A 25,595-nucleotide genomic window follows, 5' to 3' on the forward strand; every position below is an offset into this window, starting at 1 on the left:
ACAGTAGCTTTACTGCGCTTAATTACATATATTTTAATCCCCCATGCGTATTATTGCATTTTTTTTGTCATAATTTAACCCATGGTTGCTGTATGATATTTTGAAGTTTTTTGTTTTTAATTCTATAATTGGTGTAGATTGTGTTTTTGTGACAAAGTCTACGGATGTTTTAGGTTACTAAGATTTACTGAGGATTAAATAAGTATGTTTGTTATATCAGTCCATGATAAACTCCAGAAAGAGAATCACTGCGCCAACACTGACACCTAGCGCTTTTTACGCATAGTTGCTGTATTATTTGTTGTTATGATTTGTTGTGTAATTCTATAATTTGTGGTGGAGTATGTTTTTATCACAAATGCTATGGCTGTTTTAGTTAAATTCAGATTTACTAAGGATTATATAAGTATGCTTATCATATCAGTTCATGATAAACTTAGAAAGAGAGTGTTGATCGGTAAAACTGCGTCAACACTGACACCTAGGGCCTACAAATTGGGGAATTACAACGCTCCGCCTTTGAACTTCAACTCCCAGCGGTGACTGCGGTTTCCCCGTCATGCTCCGCGCCTGCGCCGCTGCCGTCGCACGCGTGTCCGTCCCCTGTTGTGTCGTACGTACGTTGTTCATTGAAAGAGCCTCAACATGGCATCCGACGGACCGCCAGGGACCGAGTCTCTCCCGGCCGATTTGGGGACTGCTATCGCGGCCTTGAACACATGGAGCAACCCGGAGCTTCAGGGCAAGCTGGCGGAGCTGGGCGCGCCCACAATGGGTGAGGAAAAACCCGAGAGAGCCGCAGCGCGCCCTGGAAGTCGGGCTGTGTTTAGCTAACGGCGGCTAGCCTTCTGCTAGCATGATGCTAACTGTTAGTTAGCTTGATGAAGCTCTTCCGCGGCGGGGATTCAGGCCTGCTGCGTGTTGACACTGTTAAGATAAAAGTTCAGGGTGTTATCACTCTAATGATAAATTGTTACACCAATGCAATGTGTCTTAAAAGTGGAGTTAACAACGCACATTTGATCAGAAAGCTAAACGGCGAGGTGATTTAGCAAGTTTAGCGACGTTCCCTCTAGAGGCACTTGATGCAGGAACTTCATTTGAATTCCCTCCTCTGCTAACTAAGAGTGGAGGATCTGGTTTCCTTTGGTTTTGAAGACTCGTGGGATTAATTGTGATATACATTTAACTGTCATCTTAATTTTAATGTCGTTGCTTCCTCAGGTCCCAGAGAGGAGCTGATAGACAGGCTGAAAGGATACATGATGCAGGTAAACACACTCATGCCTTCTTTAATTTAATACTAGCTGCTCAGACAGAGAGAAGTGTCTCCTGTCCACTTTCCTCACTCTGGGTCAGACTGGGTATCTCCATACTCCTCTAATCTCTGAGATATATCAATGTATCAGTATTGTGATATAAAACTTGATATCTCAGATCTCAGGTGTCTCGGATTTAAGATAAGACATTCCTTTATTAGTCCCACGGTGGGGAAATTTCACGTATTACAGCAGCAAAGTGGATAGCAAGATATGAAGCATAATTTACACTGTAAACAGTATATGCAGATAATAAGTACCAAAGAGCAATATAAACATTATAAACAAGGAATGTAGAAAAATACTATATGAACGGTAATGTAATATCGTGATTCTTGGTTTTAAAGGCTGCATAACAGTGAAGAAATGTGATTTTCTGAACTCATTAGTCCGTTTTAGCTGTTTTATTATTTGCCTAAGGACATAAGGAAGTTTATTGTCATTGTAATTTCTACAATGAAATTGAGTTTGACATTCTCATAAAAGCAGCAAGGCACAGGATTAAAAGATTAAAAGTACACACAGCATAAGACAGTTGGTGCAGCATAAGACAATTGGCGACAGCAATAAATAAAAAATAGTAAAAGGCAGTATACAGTGCAGTTAAATATTGCATCTATTGTAAATTGTATTGCATCCTGATGATTGTTCAGCGAAACTCTTTTGCGTGTAAATATCTTATGAAAGCACCAGCAGTTAAGCCTGCCTATCGTCACAATGTCCATATCAAGGTATTTGGTCAAAGACATCGTGGATATTTGATCTCATCTATATCACCCAGCCCCTACCATCACTCTGTGTGCGATTCACCTATATGCGATGCATGTATGTATTTAAATGAGCAATGCTGAGTTAAGTCTGTGAATGCTGTTGTCTGTGAGAGTTGCCCTGTGTATCAGAGCCTTCACTCATCTGTGTGTTTCCCTCTCCAGACTGGCATCCTGCTCAGCAAACCCAATGAAGACAAGCCAATGGGCTCCCAGGTAACTCACAGCTCACTGACTTTTGTTCTTTTGTTTGTTTGTTTGTTTGTTTGTTTGGATCCCCATTAGTTGCTTCCTGGGTAGCAACAGTTCTAATGTCTACGTGACTGACTGCTCACTCATCTGTTGGTCACAAATGGATAGAAACAGGTCACTGATGTGTCATGTTTTAGCTTGACATGCCACCTGGCAGCAGGTGTCCATATAGCTCATGGAAAGTGTTAGTTTCATGTTCTTGTCATTCTCCCTTTCCTTTGACATTCGTCTCTATGGAAGAGCATATTGCCCGACCATTAGTGTTACTTTAGTTGTGGTAATGATAATTAGTGCTGATTTGCAATTTTAATGTCTTATATCAACATGTCAGCTAGTAGGGATGAATCATAGTGTAATTATTTTGACAGATACTACAATGTGATTCACAATTTTAGTGGGAATGATCATTTTTACATCCCTATTTTCATTTTCACTGAAAATTTTTAAAATAATGATTGATTGATTGATTGATTGATTGATTGATTGGTTTTGGGCACCTGTAACACACAAATTAGTTTTATGTTTGGACTCAAGAATATGATCTCATGCCAGGGCTTCTCTGTAGCACCACAATACTTCATCTATAAAGCTATTTTGTCACACATCTGACTTGTAATTGCAGCTGCTGCAATTACAATATTGTGCTTGGTCATATTACAATTTGGATTAATCCGCGGCCTTATTTGCTATTTCCAACTACAGTGGACATTTTAGCATTTTTTTTCTCTAATGAGCAAATATTCTACAGTTATCCATTGTGCAGAGTAAAATAGTGTTATCTGGTTGTATACAATTAACTATTCACCAGCACATAAGGAGTCTAATATCAGCACCACTTTTTGCACTCTGTTATAAACATACTAGGTGACTCGTTCACAGGAAATAAGATTAACAGTCGCTACGTGGCATCTCCTGGCACAAGATTTTGGAGGTCCTGTATTTTTTTCCCATCATACCTTCCTGCTGGCCTCACACTCTCATGTACTCACTGCTCCCCAGATGCCAGGAATCCCTCCCATGCCCCCGATGCCCATGCCACCCATGCCCCCTGGTATGGGGATGCTCCAGGCTATGAGTATGATGTCTGGAGGGCCCCCGCCTCCTGGCATACACATGGGCATGGAGCCGCCGCCAGGCATGCCCCCTCCCAGCATGTCACAGGAGGATCAGCTGAAGATGGCTCAGCAGAGAGCGGCACTGATGCTGCAGCAGGAGGAGAGAGCCAAACACCAGGTGAGGACCTTTATTCATTATATCTTATATTTTGTTACATTTCAGACATTAAGCTTCATCTTTAACACACAGAAGCAGGCTGAACAAAAAGTAGTGCTAAGATGCCGTGGTCAAAGTAAATATAGACAGAAGAGATGCACTCAGTCAGCAAATGTTGAGTTTAAAAAAAAAAAAACAGCAGTCTTAAAAAAAGAAAACAAAAAACAAAGCTAACGCCTACAAAACCAGGCCACAGCACTCTGATAGTAGATGTGATGAATTATCACTGTGTGCCTAGGGTGCACATGGCTGATGGAAGAGCCAGGTAAAGAAACAAGACTAACAGGGAAAAGTCATTTTTGGGAGCAAGATGATGAAGAGGCATAGGAAATAGTTCGGGTAGTCTTTCAGTTTTTGGTATTGCATCATTGTGTTGTTTTGCTTTGAAGCATATGTATTGTGTTTTCTGGCTGTTGCATCACTTCATTTAAGTTTTGGTCATTAATCTTGGCTTTGTGGGGTTGTGTGTGTTGCAGGGCGATTCTCGTGTCATGGACGAGCATATGAAAGAGCAGGAGCTTCTGGAGCAGCAGAAAAGGGTGAGAGGATGAAGAAAATCCACTGGTTATGTTCATGTAGTTATAACAGATAATAAGAGTTCAGACCTTAGTATCTTTTGCTCTCAGAATGGTGATGTATGTCTGTCACTCTAGAAAGAAACCTTTTATATATACCATCCCTCCATCATGATTCTTAGCCCTTTTTGATTTTTCTGCTCTTCCTTCCTTTTTCTTTTGCCATTAATTTTATATGTCTCTCCTCCTCCTGTTGCTGAGTTAGGCTGCGGTGCTGCTGGAGCACGAGCGACAGCAGGAGCTGGCTAAGATGCAGCAGGGCACGGGGCCTGTGCCGGGGTCGGTGCCGGGCCCCAGGGTGACTGATGCCAACTCCAGGCCCCCCATGATGCCCTCTATGCCTCCCAGCAACAATGCAAGAGGTATGAGGCTTAGGGCCAGATACAATTTCAATTCCTACATCATTGTACATCTCCTTGGACATAGTAAGGAATAGATATTTAGTGATTTGTTTTGATTTATAGATCATTTGAGCACATCTAACACTGTGAATGCTGTGTTTATACTTTAGTGGGAAGTGGAGAATGGCACACAAATAATTGTGATCCTTTTGTTTTTATTATAGGATAGGTCTGAAACAGTTTCACTCTGACTAAACTGTAACATTAAGAAAAGCTGCATTTTCAGAAATTGAGCTCCAGAAAAGAGTTTAGTTTAATCTGCGTGTTGATGTTCGTCTTGAGGTCTCCAGCTCAGTTTGTGTTGACTTTACGTTCCGTATTTTAGATATAAATTGTCACAGGTTCTAACTTTGTAGCTTAACCAGAAACTAATAACATGGTAACACTTGTGAACTCCCCGTTTGCAGGCATGGATCCTCGCGGCCCGCTGCCTCCTGGTGTGAGTATGATGCCCAGCCAGAGACAGAGGGTGCCCCCGCCTCCAGGAGAGGACAACAGAGAGGTACACTCCATTAGACTAGGATTTTCCATGTGTGTGTTCATATCTGTCATAAACCAGAACACCTAGTGCATCTTAACATATTTCAGTTTTTGGTAGTGCTGCGTCTTCTGGTTTTGGATCGGAGCAGTTATTATTCCCAACCTGTTTTGTTTTTTGTTTTTTTAAGTTGCGCTCTCTGTGCATATCTCAGCTTCAGAGGGGATTTGTTGGACTTTTCACAAGAGACTGCACTGCACATTGGATTGAACACAGAATTTGTGTTTTACAGCCAAGTTGCTCAGTGTTATTTCTGCAGTTCCTGCTTAATAGATTTTAACTTTTGCTTCTTGTTTGAAAAGCCTTCCAACATCATTTGTAAAGCTGTACCTTAATAATACTCTTGATTACCTGCTGCGTGTATATTTGTGATGTGCAGGTCAGTTTTTTTCAATATCTGCAACCACCTGCCTTGAAAGTAGAGCCTATCCAACCCACCCAATCTGTTTTTATAACAATCCAAATCCTCCCACACCCTACCTGCAGGAAAAAAATACAGGCAGCAAGATGTTTGTTTGGTTTTCTAAACACGTAATGCACATGTGGATGCTGTGTTTGGAGAAATTGGACTGCGGAAAATGGTGCAGCATATGAAAGTGCTGGTGGAATAAAAAGTTGAATATGCCAGTGTCTTTGGAGTTTAATCTGTAACTGTTCAGTGTTGACCTGCACCGCCAGACCCAATAATACTCTCTTCCTTTGATCCGAATCCACCTAATACACAGATAAACCTGTGGCACCCTATGGATTCCTGATTTCTGTCCATCTGCCTTGTAGTCGGCTTAAATGTCATGTTATAAAATCAGTACACACACACACTTTTGAGGATATACTCGTCCCATTCATTGCATGTGAGAGCTTTCTTCTTTTCTTTTGTTTGTTCATAATCACACCGTTGTTTCCATCTCAGGCCTGGCAGGGAGAGGAGGCGAGCGTCACCGGGCCCAAGATCCCTCAGGCTCTGGAGAAGATCCTGCAGCTGAAGGAGATCAGACAGGAGCAGCTCACCGACCCCACAGGTGCGTACAGATGTCAGTCACATCTTTAGAGCCAGAACGCCAGACCTGTGTCATTGTATAAAAGCCTTTCAGGCGCTACACTATCCCTGTTACGGGGTCTCGTTAACAGTGGGACTGACAGTTTAACACAAATGTCTGCACTCACCGTAACTGCACTTTGGATAAAAATGCTCACTGCATGTACTTAATGGCATCCGGGAAGGGATTGTAGTAAATGGAGAACTATTTCATGTTGAGAGCTCTCATGGTGTTTGAGCAGTTTAATAAAACATGTAGTTTGGCTTAATCAGTTGACCATAAATGGATCACAGGTGGAAAAAAAAAATTGGAAAAAGAAATACCGGACGTCTTTTATCCTGTGAAGGATAAAAGACGTCCGGCACGGTCTATTTAATCTGTTATTTAGTGTAGGCTGAGTACATCAAACAACAGCCACTCCATAACTGACTCCTAATTGAAAGATGAGCTGCTTGGATATTTATTTACCGGGAGAGAAGCACTGAAGTGCAGCCGGATCACAGCCAAGCTTCAGTTTTGGATACTCACCATGTGCTACTGTCCCGTATGTGGGAAACCCTCTGTGCTTCCCGTTGGTCAGGATATGGTTGTAGGTTGATTGCAGGTTTCTTTGGTTATCAGGGTGCAGAAAAACGTATGCACAAGTAGGGTTCTTGTGCAGATCTGTAAAGTCTTAAATGTGTGCAAAGTCTTAAATGTGTGCAAAATGCTTTCTTTAAATTTCCAAGATTTTAAAGGTGTGGACATTGAAGGAAACTGTACACATAAGAATAGAAACAGGATTTCCAGTCTTGTGTTCTAAGTAGAATATATATTTTTTTACAAGACAAAAGCTTTAAGACAAAGGGATATTGATTTTTTTTTTTTTTTTTTTTTTTTTTTTTCAGAGAGAGACACACACACACACAAACAAACAGAAAGAAAGAAAGCAGAGAAGGCTGTGTAAATTTGAGAGCTGGTTCTCCAAAGATGCGGTTACAACCAGAAGACTGTTTGCTAAATTTTGTCTTTTGTCTTCTGTTTCCATAAGAAGAGGAGGAGGACGATGAAGACGAGGGAGCAGAGATGGACATGACCGGCTCCTCTGCTCCTGTCATGTCTGAGACAGATGAGGAGGACGGTCAGACGTCAAAGAAAGATGTAAGTTTTTTTTCCTGCCATTCTGCTTCTTCTTACCTAACCTATGAGTTTTCACATCATAAAGATTGTCATGCAAATTCATGCTTTTTATTCCATGTTTCCCTCCCTGCTGTCTTTGTGTCGTACAAATCACACACATCATTAGGATGACACTGATGATAATATCAGTGCTGATACTTGCTAAAATGGAGTATTGGTAATTAATAATTTTTACCTAGACTAGTATCCAATACAAAAAGCATCAAGTTGATAAAAGCAAAGTCTTAATTTTCTGCAATCAGTGCAAACTCCTGGCACAGCCACAGGTCGTCAGGTGCTGGAAGGCAGCAGGAACTAGCGATAAACTCATACAAGCAGATCCTCCGCACACTGACTCAAACTTTACTTTAACATTTTATTTAGAGGGAACTCTTAATTTCCTCTTAATTTTCTGCATTCTAGACTCACAAATGCCTTTCTCAAAAAAATAAGTGGTAAAAAAGTATTTTATATCAATTATTTTGTCCAGTGACCCTAAAATAATGATGGTATCATTATTGGGATTAAAAATGGTATTAGGGCATCCGTACAGCGTGGGATCTTCATAAGCTGAGATGCAAAAGTCAAAGGTAGAGATTTTAAGTTTGTCTTGTTTTGCTCATCGTCACTTCAGAAAAACCGCAAGCGCAGGAACCGCAAGAAGAAGAACAAGAAGAAGCGTGCTCAGGAGAAGCGGGAGCAGGCAGAGCAGCAGCAGCAGCCGAAGGACGTCAACGAGAAAGAGAAAGAGAAGGAGAAGGAGAAGGAGCCGGAGGTGGAGATCGAGTATGTCACAGAGGAGCCGGAGATCTATGACCCCAACTTCATCTTCTTCAAGAGGATCTTTGAGGCGTTCAAGGTGAGGCTTTTGAACTGCCCTTTTACCGCTGAAGAATTGAAGAGACCGTTAGAATTACCTCTTTTAAACTGCTGCTCCTGCATATTTTTATTTTTACAGGTGTTTTTTGGTGTATGTTGTCTGTGAACGGCTATGCAACGCCACAAAGACAGCAGCCCCGTTCACAGGTGCCTCAAGGTTGATGTTTTTTGTAATACAGTTGTCTTTCCACTTGTTTCCAGCTGACTGACGATGTGAAGAAAGAGAAAGAGAAGGAGCCCGAGAAAGCAGAGAAGCCAGAAACGGCCATTCTGAGGAAGAAGGGATTTGAGGAGGAGAAGAAAGACAGCGATGATAGCGATGAGGTTTGAATCCTTCCATCTGTTGGTGAAAAAGGAAGAGCAGAAGGAACAAAATCCTGTTTGCCTCAAAGTGTGCATGTGTGTTTGCCTATGGGTGGTTTTCTGCTTTGTTTTCGTGTATGACTGAGAATCTACATGCGTGTTGTTTATCGTTTGTTATAGGATCAGTAACAAGTCTTTCTTGGCTCTGTAATAAAAATTCACAGCACTACATTAAAAGAATAATTGTAAAATATTATCACATGTCATGGCACACAGAGTCTAAAGCAACATACATATTCACAAATCATACCAATTAAACATTTAAATAAAATAGTTAATTGCCAGATTGGATCTTTAAATTTACAGCAAGCATAAAAATATACACAGCAAGCCTTATAAAAATGTGCAGAAAAATATTTTGGCCCAGGCAATACTTTTGTCCTCAAATATCCCCAGGTTTTATTGAGGCTTAAAAATGTTGGAACTTAATATAAGTTGTGATTGGATTTCATGAATTCAAAGACATTGTAAATGTTTTCCCTGACAGGAAATCAGAGAAGATGCACCCAAACTGTCCAAGAAGAAGCTGAGGAGGATGAACAGGCTGACTGTGGCTGAACTCAAACAGGTAAACGACAGCTTTCCACAAACCTACAGCAAATAGTGCCGACACTTCTCACAGGGATGAGTCAGAATATTTGATTATTCAATTACTTATTTAATTTCTGACAGCCAAAATCGAATTTGAAAATGTAATCATTCACAACAAAACCAGCAACATAAAGGCCTGTGAGCATGGACAATTATGCTGCCTGTCAGAATGGTAGAAGGCCAGATTATGATTACTTTTTGTCTCGAATAATAAGACAAAAATTCAGACAATAACGCTTCATCTAACCTGTCTCTCTTTACCCCAGCTGGTAGCTCGCCCAGACGTGGTGGAGATGCATGACGTGACGGCCCAGGAGCCGAAGCTGCTGGTGCACCTCAAAGCCACCAGAAACACGGTTCCGGTGCCGCGCCATTGGTGCTTCAAGAGGAAGTACCTGCAGGGCAAGAGGGGCATAGAGAAGCCACCTTTCGAGCTGCCGGAGTTCATCAAGAGGACCGGCATCCAGGAGATGAGGGAGGCCCTGCAGGAGAAGGTGGGTGGGATGGCGTCGATTGCTTCATTGTTCCAGGCGCTCTCCAACTTCTTCAACTCAGATGTTGTCTTTACCACATCTGTTCAGAGAAATCACACTTCATTTGTTTGTTTTTTTTTTAAGGAGAGTGGGTAGTTTAGGGCTAATGAATCTATATATGAACATTTCCATGCAGTGATGTGACAAATTGTTCATGTCCCATCTACAGGAAGATGCCAAAACCATGAAGACCAAAATGAGGGAGAAGGTTCGTCCCAAGATGGGCAAAATTGACATTGACTACCAGAAGCTTCACGACGCCTTCTTCAAATGGCAGATGAAGCCAAAGCTCACCATCCACGGAGATCTTTACTACGAGGTACTGGGACCCTCAGAACGGCCACATCACACACACGATGTAACACCCCTTTTGGTGAAACAATTACTTGGCTAGACAATTAGCCGATTAACTGACCGGATATGTATCATAACTTTGATAATCCAATCTTAACCCTTGTTTTAACCCGGGTTTCCACTGAGATTACCTTTTAGAATCCAGTCAGAGCAGTGTAAGGAGTTTCGGGTCAGAGGGTTCACCAGCTGACGGGTCATGCCTGTGTCTCTCCAGGGTAAAGAGTTTGAGACTCGTCTGAAGGAGAAGAAGCCAGGTGATCTCTCTGATGAGCTGCGCATCGCTCTGGGAATGCCTGTTGGACCTGTAAGTGCCTTTTTCACCTTTTTATTTTCACATTCTAGGCATTCACTGTCAAGAGATGCAGAATGAGTCAAATAATGTAATTCCTACATACAATTTAGACAGAGCCATGAGTTGGTTTCTGCAGAGGCTTCAGTGCTTTTACAGTAATCGTGTTACCATTGAACAGTCAAGTAATAGCTACAGTGTGTGTGTGTGTTAGGGAGAAGATGAATTAAAGTTAGAGTGTAATGGTTTGTTTTCATTATGCTCTGTATACAGCATTAAGAAAGCTAAGAGGAAGACTGATTAGAGGAGATACAGGAGAGGGCAGCAACAGCACATGGGATTTCACTGCAAAATGCCTGAGAATGGTTTCTGTAGCTCATACGACTCGAGCGTAGTGCTAACACTGTCCCCGTGTTTAAGATGCACACTCACAGTCCTGTGAGTTGCTATGGATAAAAACATTCCCCAAATGGCACATTAGATTTAATAGTTTCACATGTGGAGAGATTCTTCTTTGCTGAGACTGACCTGTTTCTTGTTTCAGGCTGCTGTCCCAGTTTTAAAACATTTTATCCGCTTCAGATTCACACGGTAGATAATTTAGGATTCCTTCTCCTACTATTACAAGCAGAAATGGGCAACCACGGCAGATTCAGTTCCCATACAGAAATGAAAAAATGAGCACGTTTTTTACTCAAACTGTGCTTAATTCCAAACATAAGGCCTGAAAGTATCTTGGGCAGGCTGTATCAGCTTTCTAACTTCAAAACACAATCAAAAGACGGATGGGTGAGGAACATTTGCCACTGCTACAAAAAAATTGAATAAGGAAACTTAGTTCAGTGTGGTCTTACAATTTCCATTTTTCTTATTTAATTTTCTTTCTCACTTAATTATGTTTCTTCTTCCCCAGAACTCCCACAAGGTTCCTCCTCCTTGGCTGATAGCCATGCAGAGGTACGGCCCTCCTCCCTCCTATCCCAACCTCAAGATCCCAGGACTCAACTCCCCCATCCCAGAGGTAAGACCACCTGCTTTTCCTTGTACTTCATTTTTGGCACAGCTGAACACATTTGTGGAAGAAGAAGGTCATACATAAATTCAAATAATGCTGCTGAGAGAAAAGGAAGAAAAATCACAGCACAGAAAATTAAACAACAAAATTAGAATGAAAAATAGAACAAGTGGAGAGAGACAGCAGGAGAAACCTGGAATACAGTATAAAGCCAAATTTCTCTGTGGAAACCCATCCTAATAAAATAGCACTGGGGGGTATTACATCAGATGTTATCAGAAAATGATTTTCAGTATCCCCGCTCATCTTTCCTCCCCTTCCTTCTCTTTCCCGCTTTATCTTTATTCGTCTCTCTGTCCGTCAGAGCTGTACCTTTGGTTACCACGCCGGAGGCTGGGGGAAGCCGCCAGTAGATGAGATGGGCAAGCCTCTGTACGGAGACGTGTTCGGGACCAATGCCGGAGATTTCCAGGTACGAAAACACACACACACACACACACACACACACACATAAACATATCACTCCAGGGTTTTGTACAGTCCAGGGAAACCTGTAAAGGAAATGGAATTTGACAGCTGTGTTTTACAGTCCTGGAAAAGTTATGGGAACTGACAAAATCTAAATATATGAAAAGAGTTACAGATAGAGCTGGGTGATATGGCCAAATAATGAGATCTCTGTTGTTGTTGTGTTTGTTTGTTTTAAACCTTTCACAATTTTAATCTAATTTTTTTCATTTTTCACTGTTACTACTAACTGATGATCATGTTACTAGGGAGTCACATACATTTCTGAGCATGCACATTTTGTGTAGATGAGTGAACTGTTTGGCTTGTTTGACAGAGCACTCAGCTGCTTTATGACGTTACAACGTATGTAGTCAAAATCTCGATTTTACGATTTATTTATTTATTTATTTGTTTGTTTGTTTATTTATTTGCATTGACCCAAAACATAAATCCGATTAATCAGTTTATTCGATTTACCACCCAGTACTGTGTATAACTTTGCCTACATCTGAAACTTCTTCTGAAATTTTTCACATATGAACGATGATTATGAGACAATCAAAATTTAAAAATGAACGTTACCGGGCATTGTTTACCTGTACGCAGGCAGCACATTTGTGATCTACAGCTTTTCACAGATTGCACCACTGTGGAAAAGGACAGTGTAGTTGAGGATGTTTGTGAGTTTTTGAAAAAGTCTGTGGGATTCATTCACAGATTAACACCTTCAGTACACGTTTGATGAGTCTGTTTGTGTTTCCAGGCCAAAGCAGAGGAAGAGGAGGTGGATCACACACCGTGGGGAGAGCTGGAGCCATCAGATGAGGAGTCGTCAGAGGAAGAGGAGGAGGAGGAGAGCGATGAGGAGAAACCAGACGAAACCGGATTCTTCACACCAGCCGACAGGTACTGAACACGCTCATAACGACTGACGCTGTTTTAAAGAAAGCCCAGTAAAGACATGTATGTATACAAAGGGATGTGGAAGTTTGGGCACCACAAAAATTACCACCACTTATTTGCCATTTTCACTGCGTAGTGCTTATGAGAGTCACGGTGTAGAGTTTTTTATTTGAGCAAAACCATCGGGTAACAAAATTTATTCAATATGAATATGTAATGACATCTTTTATTTTAAGCATGTGCACCCTCAGAGGGGAAAAAGTCTTCAATCAAACTTCAGTGGCCTATTTAAATACTATTGTGCTAACTTTAGCACTGTCTCTCCCTTTCTATTCAATTAGCTGCAGCGGTGAATGTCAATTTGGTGCTCAGTTAAACTCTCAGAAATGCAGAGACGTTCACTGTTAACGCTGATTAAAGTGAACAGCCATTATAAAATCAGTTGGTCTCTGAATGTGGGGATTAAAATACCTGCTCTGATTAGCATTTAGACTGGATAAGTTAGCTCAGATGATGAGTTGTTTAATTTATATATATGTGTGTGTGTGTGTGTGTGTGTGTGTGTGTGTGTGTTCTTGCTTGTATGAATGAATCTGTGTGACTTAATGAGGCTGCGTGTGCCTCCAGGACTCAGTTTGTGCTTTTGTCATAGCTTAATGTTCATATGCACATGCAAAAAAACACTGAACCTAAACTGGAGTAGAACCGGCATTCCTATTCAAATTAAAATAGCAGGATGGTTGAAGTGGTGGTCTTTTTTTATGTGCATCGCTGCTTTTGAACTTTGGGCTGGCGTATATCTCATTTTGTGTGTGTGTCTGTGTGTGTGCGTGTGTGTTCCAGTGGGCTGATCACCCCAGGAGGCTTCTCTTCTGTCCCGGCCGGCATGGAGACTCCAGAGCTGATTGAGCTGAGGAAGAAGAAGATTGAGGAGGCCATGGACGGGTGGGTGCCACTCTCTATTCCCATAGTGGTATTTTCCTGGAACCCTCTTGCTGTGGTGTGGCACCACTGTCTAATAAACTCATGCAGGAAATTAGTGGGAGCATTTCATTTTATAAGTGGGTTTATCTAGACAAAGCTAGGAATATGGGATCAGTAGAATAATGTGGTTCAGTATTGCAGTACTAGCAAAGAAATAGATTTTTTTATTGCCACAGTAGCTGTTGGAGAAAGTTCACTGACATTTTCATCAGTAATGAAATATTGAAAATACTAAATACTACTTTGGTGTATTTACTCGCACATGCAACATAATGTTTTTTGCTAGTATAAAATTATTACAAATGTTTGCAACAACTATTAATTTAAAATCTTTAAACATATCAACCTTGAAGAATACACATCATCAGTGACATCAAATGTGCAAATGTGCTGATGAAGTGAGAAATGCCATGTTTAATAAATCAATCAAGAGGGAACCACATTTTAATTTCATCATACAACCTGTTGTATAATGACCAATAAACTTCCTTGTATCCTTATATCCTTGTATGTTGATCTAATAAAATATTAATGGCAATAGATTCACCATCTAAAAGAATATTCTGGCATTAACATATTATGGTATTAAGTCAGCCAGTCAGTCACTTTACTATTTTATCAGCCAGACTTTTGCAAACGACAAGAATCTCTGAAGTTTGACTGTGTAGCCACGAGGGAGATAAACTTACCAGCTGCAGTGAAGATTTTTTTTTGGCTCAGTTTGTAGATTTTATCTTTATGGCAACTTTAAGAGCCAGTTTCATTCTGACACTAATAGTGAATTTGAAAGCAAACAGCATCCAACCACATGAATCAGTAATTATTCATCATTCGGACGTCCTGTTCTGTCCTAAAAGACAGCAAAAGAAAGCAAAACTGACACCCTTTTACCTGAACCTCTTTGTTTTCTGCAGGAATGAGACGCCGCAGCTGTACACCGTGCTGCCAGAGAGGAGAACGGGGGCTGTAGGAGCCGCCATGATGGCCTCCACACACATCTACGACATGTCGGGGGTAAGGAGACATTGCATTTATTGCTGTCCATTTTTATTGCTGCTTCCATTAGATGTGTTTTAAAAATAGATTTCGCTACGAAGAATCCATCCCCCTTTCCTCACTCGATCTGGGAAAACATTACTCGTGCCCATCCCTAGTATGTGTGTGTGTGTGTGTGTGTGTGTGTGGTGTGTCTGTGCAGGTCTGTGCATACATATGTTTGTGTCAACATGCCTGCATGAAACACACATCGTTATGCAAGTTTCTATGGAAGACATTCCAAACAAACTGACTCTTAAACGCCCACATGAGGCCTCACATGTGCAAGTGTGGACTGCAAATGCAGTTCACATATATAAACAGTTAGTTAATGCATCTGCAGCATGGGCTTATAATAACTTACCATATATAATAACTTGCATGTAAGAACCTGTGATACTTTGTTTTTAGATGCTCAGGTAGTGCTGCATGTAGCAAATTATTAACATCGCTCTTTTGCTCCAGGCCATGGCGGGTCGCAAGGCAGGCGGTGGGCAGGAGTCGCAGGGCGTGGAGGTGGCCCTGGCCCCTGAGGAGCTGGAGCTGGACCCCATGGCCATGACCCAGAAGTACGAGGAGCACGTCAGGGAGCAGCAGGCCCAGGTGGAGAAGGAGGACTTCAGCGACATGGTGGCCGAGCACGCCGCCAAACAGAAGGTAAATCACTGGTTAATATAACCTACACGCAGATGAAGAGAGCGTCTACACTTGCAGTCCCCAACATCCCGGCGTGTGGAAGGGCTTTCACGGGGAAAATCTTGTGGCTCGTAGGAAATGATGTGTTTTAAGTCACCAGAAGTTTCAACAGTGGTTTGTTTGAAATAAATAGAAGAATTGAGTAGATAGCAAGAGCAGCGATAGCCACCATGACTGAACAGACAAAGAAAAGTGTCAGAAACTCAAACTCCATCAACACAAAAAGCACACTCTTCTTACAAAAGATAAAAAGCTTTGAATAATTGGTCAACGTGGCAGGATTAAAATACAGCAAAAGCACCAATGCACTGCAGAATGGTAGAGGGCATGACTTCACAAAATAAAGGAAAATGGTAACCAAACAATCCCAAAATATGTGAAAAGAAAAATACACAAGACATAATGAACATTGTACAAATAAAAAGACTACTTTGAAAAGGGTGGCTAAATAATGAATATAGAAATGGTAAATAAAAAGTGCAAGTATTTTAAATGTCATGCATACTTTTAATATTTTAGGCATCCTTTAGTTGTGGTGAAAGTAGTGGCAGTAAAGTTGTAATACTAGTTGTAGTTTTGGTAGTTTACATAGTATTTCAAACTCTTGTAATTAAGTTAATTTGTGTTTTGCACAGTAGAGGTCTGTGTCTAAGATGCTGACAGTTCTTTGTCTAAGCTGTGCCACTTTATAAAGTATGCCGTATATTCCTATGAGTAGTAATTTTACTGATAACTGTTTGAAATATGAAGTAGTTGAGTTTGTATTCAGCTCCTCTCCTGCACCCTTGCCTTTGTCCTTGTCAGTCCAGTAGATAAATAAGCAAAGGCCTGCTGCAGTCATTAAATACAGGGAGGCCGGTCATGTTTTAGACTCTCAGTTTACCTTGTCAGGCCACACGCGCTGGAAAAATAATGACTCTGCAAGTGTTTATTTACAGACCAAAGGGAAAGGGGAAGTTGGTAGACGCTGCAGTCCAGCGCAGTTTACATTTCCCCTCGTGTTATTTGAATTTTAATAGCCTCTCTCCATCTCTGTCTCTTTCTCCCTCACCCACTGTTCCTTTCTATCCTCCTTTCACATCACTTGGCTTTTTTTTTTTCCTTTTCTTCTCCCTCCCTCGCTGTTTTCTTATCTCCATTTAGCAAAAGAAGAGGAAGGCCCAGCCGCAGGACACACGAGGCGGTGCCAAGAAATACAAAGAGTTCAAGTTCTAGAGCCGCAACACAGACGCGAAAAGGAAGTGACCCGAAAAGCCGAGCCGCAGCAGGAAATCGAAGAGGAAGAGCGGCCCTCAGATTTTAAACCCCAGAGAATGCAGACTGCAACACCACTCATCTGCTACACCAGTGACAGTAAACACACCGTTTGTCTTTATTTTAGCTGTATAAATGAGCGATGCTTACATGATGCATCAGCTTTTGGTGTCATGTGAAGACAGCGATGTTTCCTCCATTTGTTTAACCGTATTATTTTACATCTTGGTTATTTGTTTCTTCTTTGTAGCCCTGCTTTTTGGTTTGTTTGTTTTTGTTTTTTTTTTGTAAATAAAAATGATTTGAATTCACAGTTTTGTCTCTGTTTTGTTTTGTCTCACTCTGTGGGGAGTGTGGCGTTTGCTTGCACAGCAGATTGTAGAAGGTGTTCCTGTGGTTCAGCTGGTGCAGTCACAAGCTGTTGACTACACACTGATAGGAGGAAGAAAGAGGAGCTCTCACTCTGCCAATCAGTTCTGGCAAAAAATGAACACCTCGAGACAGTTTGGGGTAGTAATAGTGCCTTCAGGTGAACATCAGAGACATTGTGTTTACCAAATGTACGAGTGAGCAAACACATGAACGCTCTTTGAAGTCATAACTACAAGTGGGGAAATTCAGAAATTGATATTCAAGTCTCAGAGCTGTGATGTTTTATGAGTGAAAATGGAGGGAAAACAGTTACCTATTAAAAGTAGCCTAACAAAAAAATATATATATATATTTGTCCAAGGAATGAAAGATAAAATAAGCCTACCTGACTTGTAGTCTCTGCACTTCATTTTGCTGCTGGAGTCAAAACAAACTTGGAAATATCCCAGGCCTCTGTGTCCCCTTAAGTTGGATGTGAGAGCTTTTGATATGCACTTGAAGGCACTAAAATTTAAAGCTGTTCTCACATTGTCCTGGCGTTGATGGTAAATATAGCTCACAGTTAGAAAAATCAGCTATATTTAATAAAACTAAAAAGACTAAAAAGCACATAAACATGAAAGCACAGAGATTTAATTCATCTTGCGGTGAGTAGGGGAACGGTTGCTGTGGCAACACTGACTGAAAAAAGAGGAAGTTATCCTCTTGACCCATACTGCTTGCACGTTTGAAGACGTCTTGCCACTTTTAAACACCCAAATATAAGGAGTGTCTCCAAAATAAAGTACATATCCTCACACTGTATTTTGTGGTCATTTTGTGGTCAACTGTTTGACCTGGTCAGCTGTTTTGTTCAGTGTGCTATGGACAGTTTACTCTCCAAAAGACATTATAAGTCAACTGACAAATTTACCCTTTCGGAGAATGTTTGATTTGTGTGCCAAGAAACATCACCTGTATGTGTCAATGCCCGGCAAAACAACAAGGTGACGTCCCTTTGTCCACCACTAGAGGGGGAGGCGGGCTCTGAACGTGACCGTCACCTGACTGTGTGAAGCATACTGACCTAAATATCTGCAGTGGCCGCATGCAGCAGGTCACTGACACACACACCGGAAGAAAGTCTCTTTTCAGCTTAGCAGCTTTTAAATGGCATTAAAACACGGCTGTCCTTATTGCCAAAGCAAAACTATAGACAAATACAGACTCACTTTTTCTCTCACAAAATGTTCTTTAATACCCGACTAAAGACATCAGGCCTTTTGTGTGGCTAAAGGTGTCATCTAGTTTGAATTGGATGATACGGGAAACAGTCACGTAACATTATGACACATTGCAGTTGCCTACTGAGCACTAAATGACATCATCCCCTGGCACATGTTTTGCCTCGGAGGCTGCCAACACCCTGCTCAGCCCTGTGTGGGAGACAGACGGATGGTATTGTTCACTGAGCCAGCGTGCGGCTATTGTTTATCTCTGTAATCGTCATTAAACCGCTTTTTGTCCTCCACACCTAAAATATCTTACCACGGGATGCAGCCAGACATTAGGCCTATTTGTCATTGATAGGCTAGATAACAGAACAGAGTTTAACTGTGAAGTAAATGATGGGATTTGGAGCCCAGGGCATTGCTGATAAGGAGGTTTCCAACTGAGCCAAGTGGGATCCCATGACCATAATTTAATCCTCTACAATTTAATTCTAATCTGTGGATCAATGACAGGATCCGGAGAGAGAACAGCGGTTTGCAATTAAATAATTTTGGCCCATGGTCCAGTGTCTCCAGTGCCCTGCTAAAGAGCACGTCTGCAGTGAATATGGTAGGTTATGAACCTGTTACTTATACTTAAAGGTCACTGGTTGTGCAAAACCCCAAACCACATGACTGTGAAATGCCAACAGGTAGTGCCACACATGCCAGAACACGTAGGTGAATATTTCGCTCTGTCAGCTGTAAATAAATTAAAGCTATTAAATTCCACTTCTACCTTTGGCCTGTTGCTGTAGGTGCAATTTATAACAGAAGCCACTGAGCACAGCTGCCTGGATGCTGTGTTCAAGAGCGACTCACACATTCTTGCTTGCAGCTTTTGAAGCAAACCACCGCAGAGTATTCAAGTGCTTTAGCAAAATTCACAGTGTAACAAATCTTTATTTTATTCTCTCTTTTTGTTGGCTGTTTTAATTAATTTAGTCAATAGCTGTACATGTGACACAACTGGAAGTTCAACAATGAGTGAAATTAGGACCATAAATGCACAAAATCACAAATTACATATGGTGATATAACGCACTCCATTCACCATCGGTTGCTTACAATGCCTCAGTGCCTCTGACCGCTAAAAGTCAATTCTTAATGACTGATGCTGCCTCGAGTGCCTCCTACACTCCTACTCCCAAGAGGTCATGAATGCAGCTTGTCCTCCAGGTGCTTGTGGTTGTAAATAATGACAAAATGAGCCACATAACAAAGCATTTATTGTTACTGGCTGAGCTTTTACTGTAGAAATCAACTGGAACAGAAGAAACGCCTTGTCAAGCATGTAAGTGATGTTTTAATGTATCATACAGCAAACCTACTGGAGTCTTATCATTAAACTCCCATGCACTCTCCCAGTCATATCTACCAATTAATATGGGATCCACTCAAAATTTCTGACAGCATTTGAAAGCAGCATCATTCCAAAGGATATCATCCATACTGCAGATCTCTACTGGAATATTAGTATAATACAATCTCTTCATTAGACCTCCAGAAGCAGGCTATACCCTCAGTGCACATGATGGGGAATCATCCACAAACAATTCAAGCACATGGTGATGCTGATGTTTTGCTAGTGACCGTAAAGCCCTGATCTTGTTTGTGCTAATCTGCCGATAGACAAACATCAAGTTGGACTGTGACAGTCATGGTGTGACTTTGGTGGAGTGGTTATTGCATTAGGTCACATGGGCCCGTTTTTTTCAAAACTTATCCTCCAGGATAAAAGTGACCCAATTGGATTACATGTAAGAAGTGGGTTTTTCAAAATAAATTACAAAGTTTCTGATCCTGCAAACCGTGACTTGGATTTTGTAATCCAATCCAGCTTTAATTTTGTCTTTGGATTTTTCAAAACTCAAGGCAAGAATCTGGATAAATTTAATACCAAAAATTGATCCCATCTAGTGGGCGGGATTCAGCGTGGACTGGCAAACAGAAATGACTTGAAACATGGAAGAGCACAGAGGTAATAAACATCTGCTCGCTGAAATTGATTTAAAACACTCAAGATTCTCATGATATGTTTGAACTAAAAAGAATGTGCTCATGTAATGATTTTTAATCAGTGCATGTTGCTTTAAACTAATAAACATTTATAACATCGCCCCAGAGGAAGGCAGACTGCAGCCTGATGGAGCAGCTGGACTGTCAGAAGTGTTTTAGTCAACGTTCATTATTAAAATCATTAAAAAGAAATGCACCTGTTGTTATGTCCAAAGCTTAGTTAACTTCATAAGTTTGCAGATGGAGAAAAGGTAGCTCATTCATGATCTCTCTTTCATTAAAAAATTACCTATTATTTGTCCACCAGATGGCCACATAGACTGGGATGATACAATCTGACAAAGTTTTGAAAAATTAGGTTAAAATCATGGACATTTTTATCCTAGATAGGAAAAAGATGGATCTGATTATCCAGAGAGAGCATTCTGATCCAGATTAAAAATTTTGGAAAACCGACCCCTGATGATGCAGATTCAGAGACTGCAGCATGCAAGGGTGGACTTCCCAGGTGTGGGGCCCCGCTTACTCCCTATTTTCTGCCTTTTCTATACAAACAGAATGTCTTTTATTATAAAATTGATGAGAGAAGCACTTTCAAATGTTTATATGATTACTGGAAGTCCTAAGTTAGGATCTTGCTAGTTTTATGCAACACTTACTGGTAACCAAATTGTGGGAGTCTTGAGTCTCATCATAAGGAGAAAAAAAAAGATTATTGAATTACAATTCAGGTAAAGTATGACTTGCAGCTGGTGATTTTAAGGTATAACTGTGTATATAAGTGCAAAAACATTTCAAAAAGGCTTTTTCAAAGATCTAATCTTCATGTAACCTCCATGGGCCACTTACATACTCTGAGTTTAGCTCATAAAGATTCATGTCAGCTGTAAAAAGGTCAGCAAGATATGGTACAAAAATAAAAAGGGGTAAAAAAAAAAGAGCTTGTATGTGTTTCCCCTCCCACTACATTCCTGGTTAACATATGTAGCAGCACAGTGAAAGAGAAAACAAGGTCAAAGGGTGAAGCAAAGGCAAGCTGAATTCAAAACCTGTAACCGGTTTTGCACCTTTATTTTTTTGCCAACTTGAAGCCGGTGCAGGAAGATGTGTGTGTGTGTGTGTGTGTGTGTGTGTGTGTGTGTGTGTGTGTGTGTTTGTGCATGAGAGTATGACTAATGGGAATAATTTTGTGAACACCTGAGGCTTCAGTCAGTGTGTTATGGATCACGACGAGAACAAACAATGACCCAATACAGTGCTTCATAAATCCTAGGGAAATTCCACCAGCATACATTTACTTTCCCAGTATGAAATGAAAGTCCCGTTCAAACTGAAAGTGACTCTCAGAGGTGAGGAAAATTGTCTCATAAAACATGGGTAAATATTGGCTCAGAGGTCTGCTCATGATTTCAGTCGATGAGAAGACGCTCCTCTGTGTGCTGTTGGCATTGATTATCTATTTGATTTGCCTGACACAAGATAATCACAGTGTTGTCCATTTAGAGGCCTGACAAATGTGTTATAAGAGAGTTTTGATCATTTAACCTGCCAGCGTTAAATAGTAGGTTGTTACATGTGAAGCACAGGCCTGGGGATGTGTTGCATGGGTTTCAATATGTGGTCCAAATAGGGTCAGACAAAGGTCTGCCAATACTGGCATTATATCAGATACTGGATTTTCAGCCTGCCATATGGACGTTTGCCCTGATCACAGCTACTTTAAAAACATTTGTTTAACTATGTTTTATTTTTATTTATTTATTTATTTATTTATTTATTATTTTATTTTTTATTTTTTTATTAATTTTTTTTTTTTTGTTTAAAGGCTAAATTTGCAGAATTTCTCCTAGGCATTGTTGGTCTCCCTGGGTATTATAGGTCACTTTGCCTTATAAGAAATTGCTAATCTACCAATTCATCTTGGTGTCAGTGGAGAATTTGTGTCTTGTCTCGTCAGAGGGAAACACTGATTACTTGTATTTACTGTATGTGGCACGGATATGGACAATATCAGCCTTCAAAAACACATACCGGTGAACCCTATACCTCAAAATATTAAAAAAAGAGGGAATATATTAAATTATAATTAATTTGTATACTTAAAAACAAAATACATGATACAAAATATAAAAATATATAATAAAATACAAAAATATATAAACTACTGGCTGTACTTGCGCCTTCCATCATCCAAAATATGTTTAAAATGAAAGCATACAACAAGCAGGCTATAGACATATTTTTGGTCAGTTTTTGTAAGTTTTGAAGTGTAGCTGTATGTATGAAATGTATGCTATTTCTCTTGAAGAATGAGGATCCTATGGCCAGTCAGTGTGTTCAAAAAAGGGCTGTGTGTTTATTATAACAACTAAGACTACTAAACAACTCAGAGCTTTGATAGTAATCGTTGAAAATAACATTAAAAGGACTAAGGATGAGGAAAAGACGCATTCCAATAAAAGTTTAGGCCTGCGTAAAATGAAGAGTAAATAACAAGAGCGACATTTACAGTACAATCTCTCTCTCTCTCTCTCTCTCTCTCTCTCGCTCTCTCTCTCTCTCTCGCTCTCTCGCTCTGCACCGTCGTACGTCTTTAAACTACAAAAGGCGTAGCTCTTCTTCTCTGCCTCTGCTCAGAGACATTTCCGCTTCCTGCACCGATAAACACCAGCCAGCACGACCGAAGTTGAGGCGCAGGGAAAGCGAGGCAGAGAGAGGCAGAGGGACGGACACACCGGAGGGGGATTTACCGCCTGCTCACGGCCACAAGCCCCCGCTGACTGCAATGTTAACGTTATTAGCCGGCGATTAGCACAAACCGGATCAACTTTCCGCCCAACGGACGGGACTATTTTACGCGTTTGCACCACACAAAAAAGGGCAAAAAGAGAAGGTGGTGGTGGTGGAGGAGGAGGAACAAGCTCAGAAGAAGAAAACACCAAGGCAGGCAGACAGGCTACTACCACGGGTGTTCAAACCTCTTCGTCTGAAATCCCGGTTTTAGCCGTCCAGCCTCCAGGATGTCGGAGCGCGGAGGGCTCCCGCGGACTGGGGGCGTCCCCTCGCCGCACATGCAGCCCTCCAAGCCGGTCAGCATCACCTCCAACCGGCCGGTCCACATGAACCTGTACGCTACCTGGGAGGTGGACCGGTCCTCGCCCAGCTGCGTGCCGAGGTAAGAAGACAACTGGATAAGCAGACTAAACCTGGGCATATTGTTATTTTTTTTTTTTTTTAAAGGTTGAACAGACGACCTAGTCTGTTTACACACACATTAGGCCGCGTTTGGGTGATGTTTTGTCCCAGGCAGCCTCCTCACATATCCATTTGGTTGTGTTTTCTATTGATGAATTAGTGTAAAAGTGTGCAACTGAGGTAATAGTGGTGAAAGTGAAGCCTATGGTGGTAATAGTCAATCCCCATCCACCTCTTCAGTCTCTAATTGAGATTAATTCCCCCTTATCCTTACCCCTCATTTAACCTAGGACCCCCTGGGAACTCCCTCAAGGATCCCTGGAGGTCCCCAGACCCCGGCTTGAGCCAGTGGGTTCTACACACATCAGCCCTCAGTAGCCTTTACAGCCTTGATAAGCATGGGGTGAAACTCTGGTTATCTCGAACAATAAACAAGCAGAGTGTTGCTGGCCCACAGATAGCCTGCGTGACCAGATCAGACACAGAGATCGATGATTTGGGTCCTGTCACTGTCACCAAATCCCTACATAGAGAGATGTTTTGTATCCATAAAGCTGAAAAATCTGGATTGTGGAGGAGTAGGAGGAACTCATGACTGATCATTTAGGTGACTTGGCAGGCAGAAATGGCTCATTTTGAAAAAAAAAAAAAAATTGGATTGGAATTTGCAGCCTATTTTCTCTTAACAGTTTGCTTGATGTTCATCATCGCAGGTTACGATGCCGTGAGTGTTATTGTCTTTTTGACAATGCAGCAAGGTCGCCCTTGGCTAGACACCTTATCCACGTACACTGAGCTCAAGCCAAACAAAGACGTGCAAGCAGGCTCGTGCGCTGCTTTGTCTGGCTGAAAGACTCAACAGCCTGCCTGTATAGGAATTTGACCGTCCAGTGGCAGGAATATGAATACACACTGGCACGTATTCATACGCTGCAATAAAGCTTATGGATTTCACCACTTAGGAGCAGATGTACTTGTGACGGTGACAGTGCTGCCAAAAATAAATGTAATTAGATGTAACAGATGTGCAAGGCTGTGGGAAATCTGCAGTTTTGTATTTATGTTTTGATGTCCGAGGTCATGAGTTGCATTCAAGGTCAGAGGTTAGCTCCTGTGAGGGAAGGCCACATCATGTGCTGCGTAAGCTTGTTTGAGCCGCATATTGTTTGTTTGACGGGTTTAACAGCATATGCGACCGACAGTCAGTGTTACATGTTACAGCAAATCAGACTGCACCTGAGCAGAATAAAGCAACCTGAGCTCAGTTTTGTTTCTGGAATTGATTTTTCCTGTCAGTTTAAGCCATACGTATGAGTTCAAGGTGTTTGACAAGGTGAATATATAGCTAGTATCAGACTGTAAAAAGCTTCTTTTCGATAAAATTATACAGGAACTACTGCTAGTCTGAGTCAGCAGTAGTTTCATAGGTCATAGCATTTATGGAGCTGTCATGGAAATTTGAAAAGTCTCTTCCAGATATGGAAAGTCAGGGAATTTAATAAATTCTCCGGAGAAGTCATGGAATATCATGGAATTTTGTTGACCTCAGTTTTAAAAAAAAATCAGTAACTTATTCACCCAACATAATATTTACTTTCCATTTCGTTCAGGTTCTGCTCACTTCCCCTGCCGTTTCCTGACATTGAATTCACAATGAATCTGAAGAGTGTTTAACATTTCAGTTGAAACTGAAGAAAAAAAACCCCAACAAACCAAGAAAAGTCATGCTATTTTTTATATAGGGCGTGGAAATTCAACACTTTAGCCATGAAAAAGTCAGGGAATTTTGCATCTGACACACAGTGGGAACCTTTAAATTGCAGCTTTTTCAGCCGTGTGCGTATCTTGAATGCTACGGCAAAACATCTGCAAAATCAGACAAGTAATGTTTGCCGTTAAACTGCACTCTGTTTTGTGTTTTACTGTGGAATAGAGCCGGTCAATAGAGACCAAACTGCATCCTTACAGGCGCATCCGGATGTGTGGAGGTTATTGAAAGCAATTAGTGAGAATAGACAGACTGTGGTGGTAAAA

At 41.2% G+C, this 25,595-nt stretch overlaps 2 protein-coding genes across 5 annotated transcripts in view; both read left to right on the top strand.

The window, feature by feature from the left end:
• Positions 1-542: 542 nt before the first annotated feature.
• sf3b2 (splicing factor 3b, subunit 2) lies at positions 543-17,038 on the top strand. 3 transcript variants are annotated; one of them, XM_030076615.1, is made up of 23 exons: positions 543-775; positions 1,225-1,271; positions 2,252-2,302; positions 3,338-3,571; positions 4,087-4,149; positions 4,391-4,438; positions 4,478-4,547; positions 4,994-5,088; positions 6,035-6,143; positions 7,192-7,301; positions 7,954-8,178; positions 8,400-8,522; positions 9,049-9,129; positions 9,419-9,646; positions 9,855-10,004; positions 10,254-10,343; positions 11,242-11,349; positions 11,708-11,815; positions 12,617-12,759; positions 13,600-13,701; positions 14,655-14,754; positions 15,241-15,432; positions 16,615-17,038. In XM_030076615.1, exons 1-23 carry the CDS (start codon positions 646-648, stop codon positions 16,684-16,686), a joined length of 2,679 nt encoding a protein of 892 aa, XP_029932475.1. In that variant the 5' UTR covers positions 543-645; the 3' UTR covers positions 16,687-17,038. The 3 variants fall into 3 exon arrangements, with proteins under 3 accessions (XP_029932475.1, XP_029932473.1, XP_029932474.1); XM_030076613.1 differs by having other exon boundaries at positions 4,391-4,547; XM_030076614.1 differs by having other exon boundaries at positions 4,391-4,547; positions 7,195-7,301.
• A 5,977-nt stretch (positions 17,039-23,015) lies between these two features.
• The window catches only part of pacs1 (phosphofurin acidic cluster sorting protein 1), a 73,348-nt gene continuing 70,768 nt past the window's right edge, over positions 23,016-25,595 (top strand). For both annotated transcript variants that reach the window (XM_030077028.1, XM_030077029.1), the window contains exon 1: positions 23,016-23,541. In XM_030077028.1, the coding sequence (XP_029932888.1) occupies positions 23,387-23,541 (155 nt within the window). In that variant the 5' untranslated portion in view covers positions 23,016-23,386. The remainder of the gene's footprint in view (positions 23,542-25,595) is intronic.

Source organism: Myripristis murdjan, chromosome 18, assembly GCF_902150065.1.
Source record: "Myripristis murdjan chromosome 18, fMyrMur1.1, whole genome shotgun sequence".
Lineage (NCBI taxonomy): Eukaryota > Metazoa > Chordata > Actinopteri > Holocentriformes > Holocentridae > Myripristis > Myripristis murdjan.

Bases quoted from the DNA above. Each gene is read 5' to 3' on its own strand.
- sf3b2 (XM_030076613.1), top strand. From the start codon at position 646: ATGGCATCCGACGGACCGCCAGGGACCGAGTCTCTCCCGGCCGATTTG. The intron at 9,130-9,418 runs GTAAACGACAGC...TCTTTACCCCAG, and splicing joins CTGTGGCTGAACTCAAACAG to CTGGTAGCTCGCCCAGACGT. The intron at 11,816-12,616 runs GTACGAAAACAC...TTGTGTTTCCAG, and splicing joins CCAATGCCGGAGATTTCCAG to GCCAAAGCAGAGGAAGAGGA.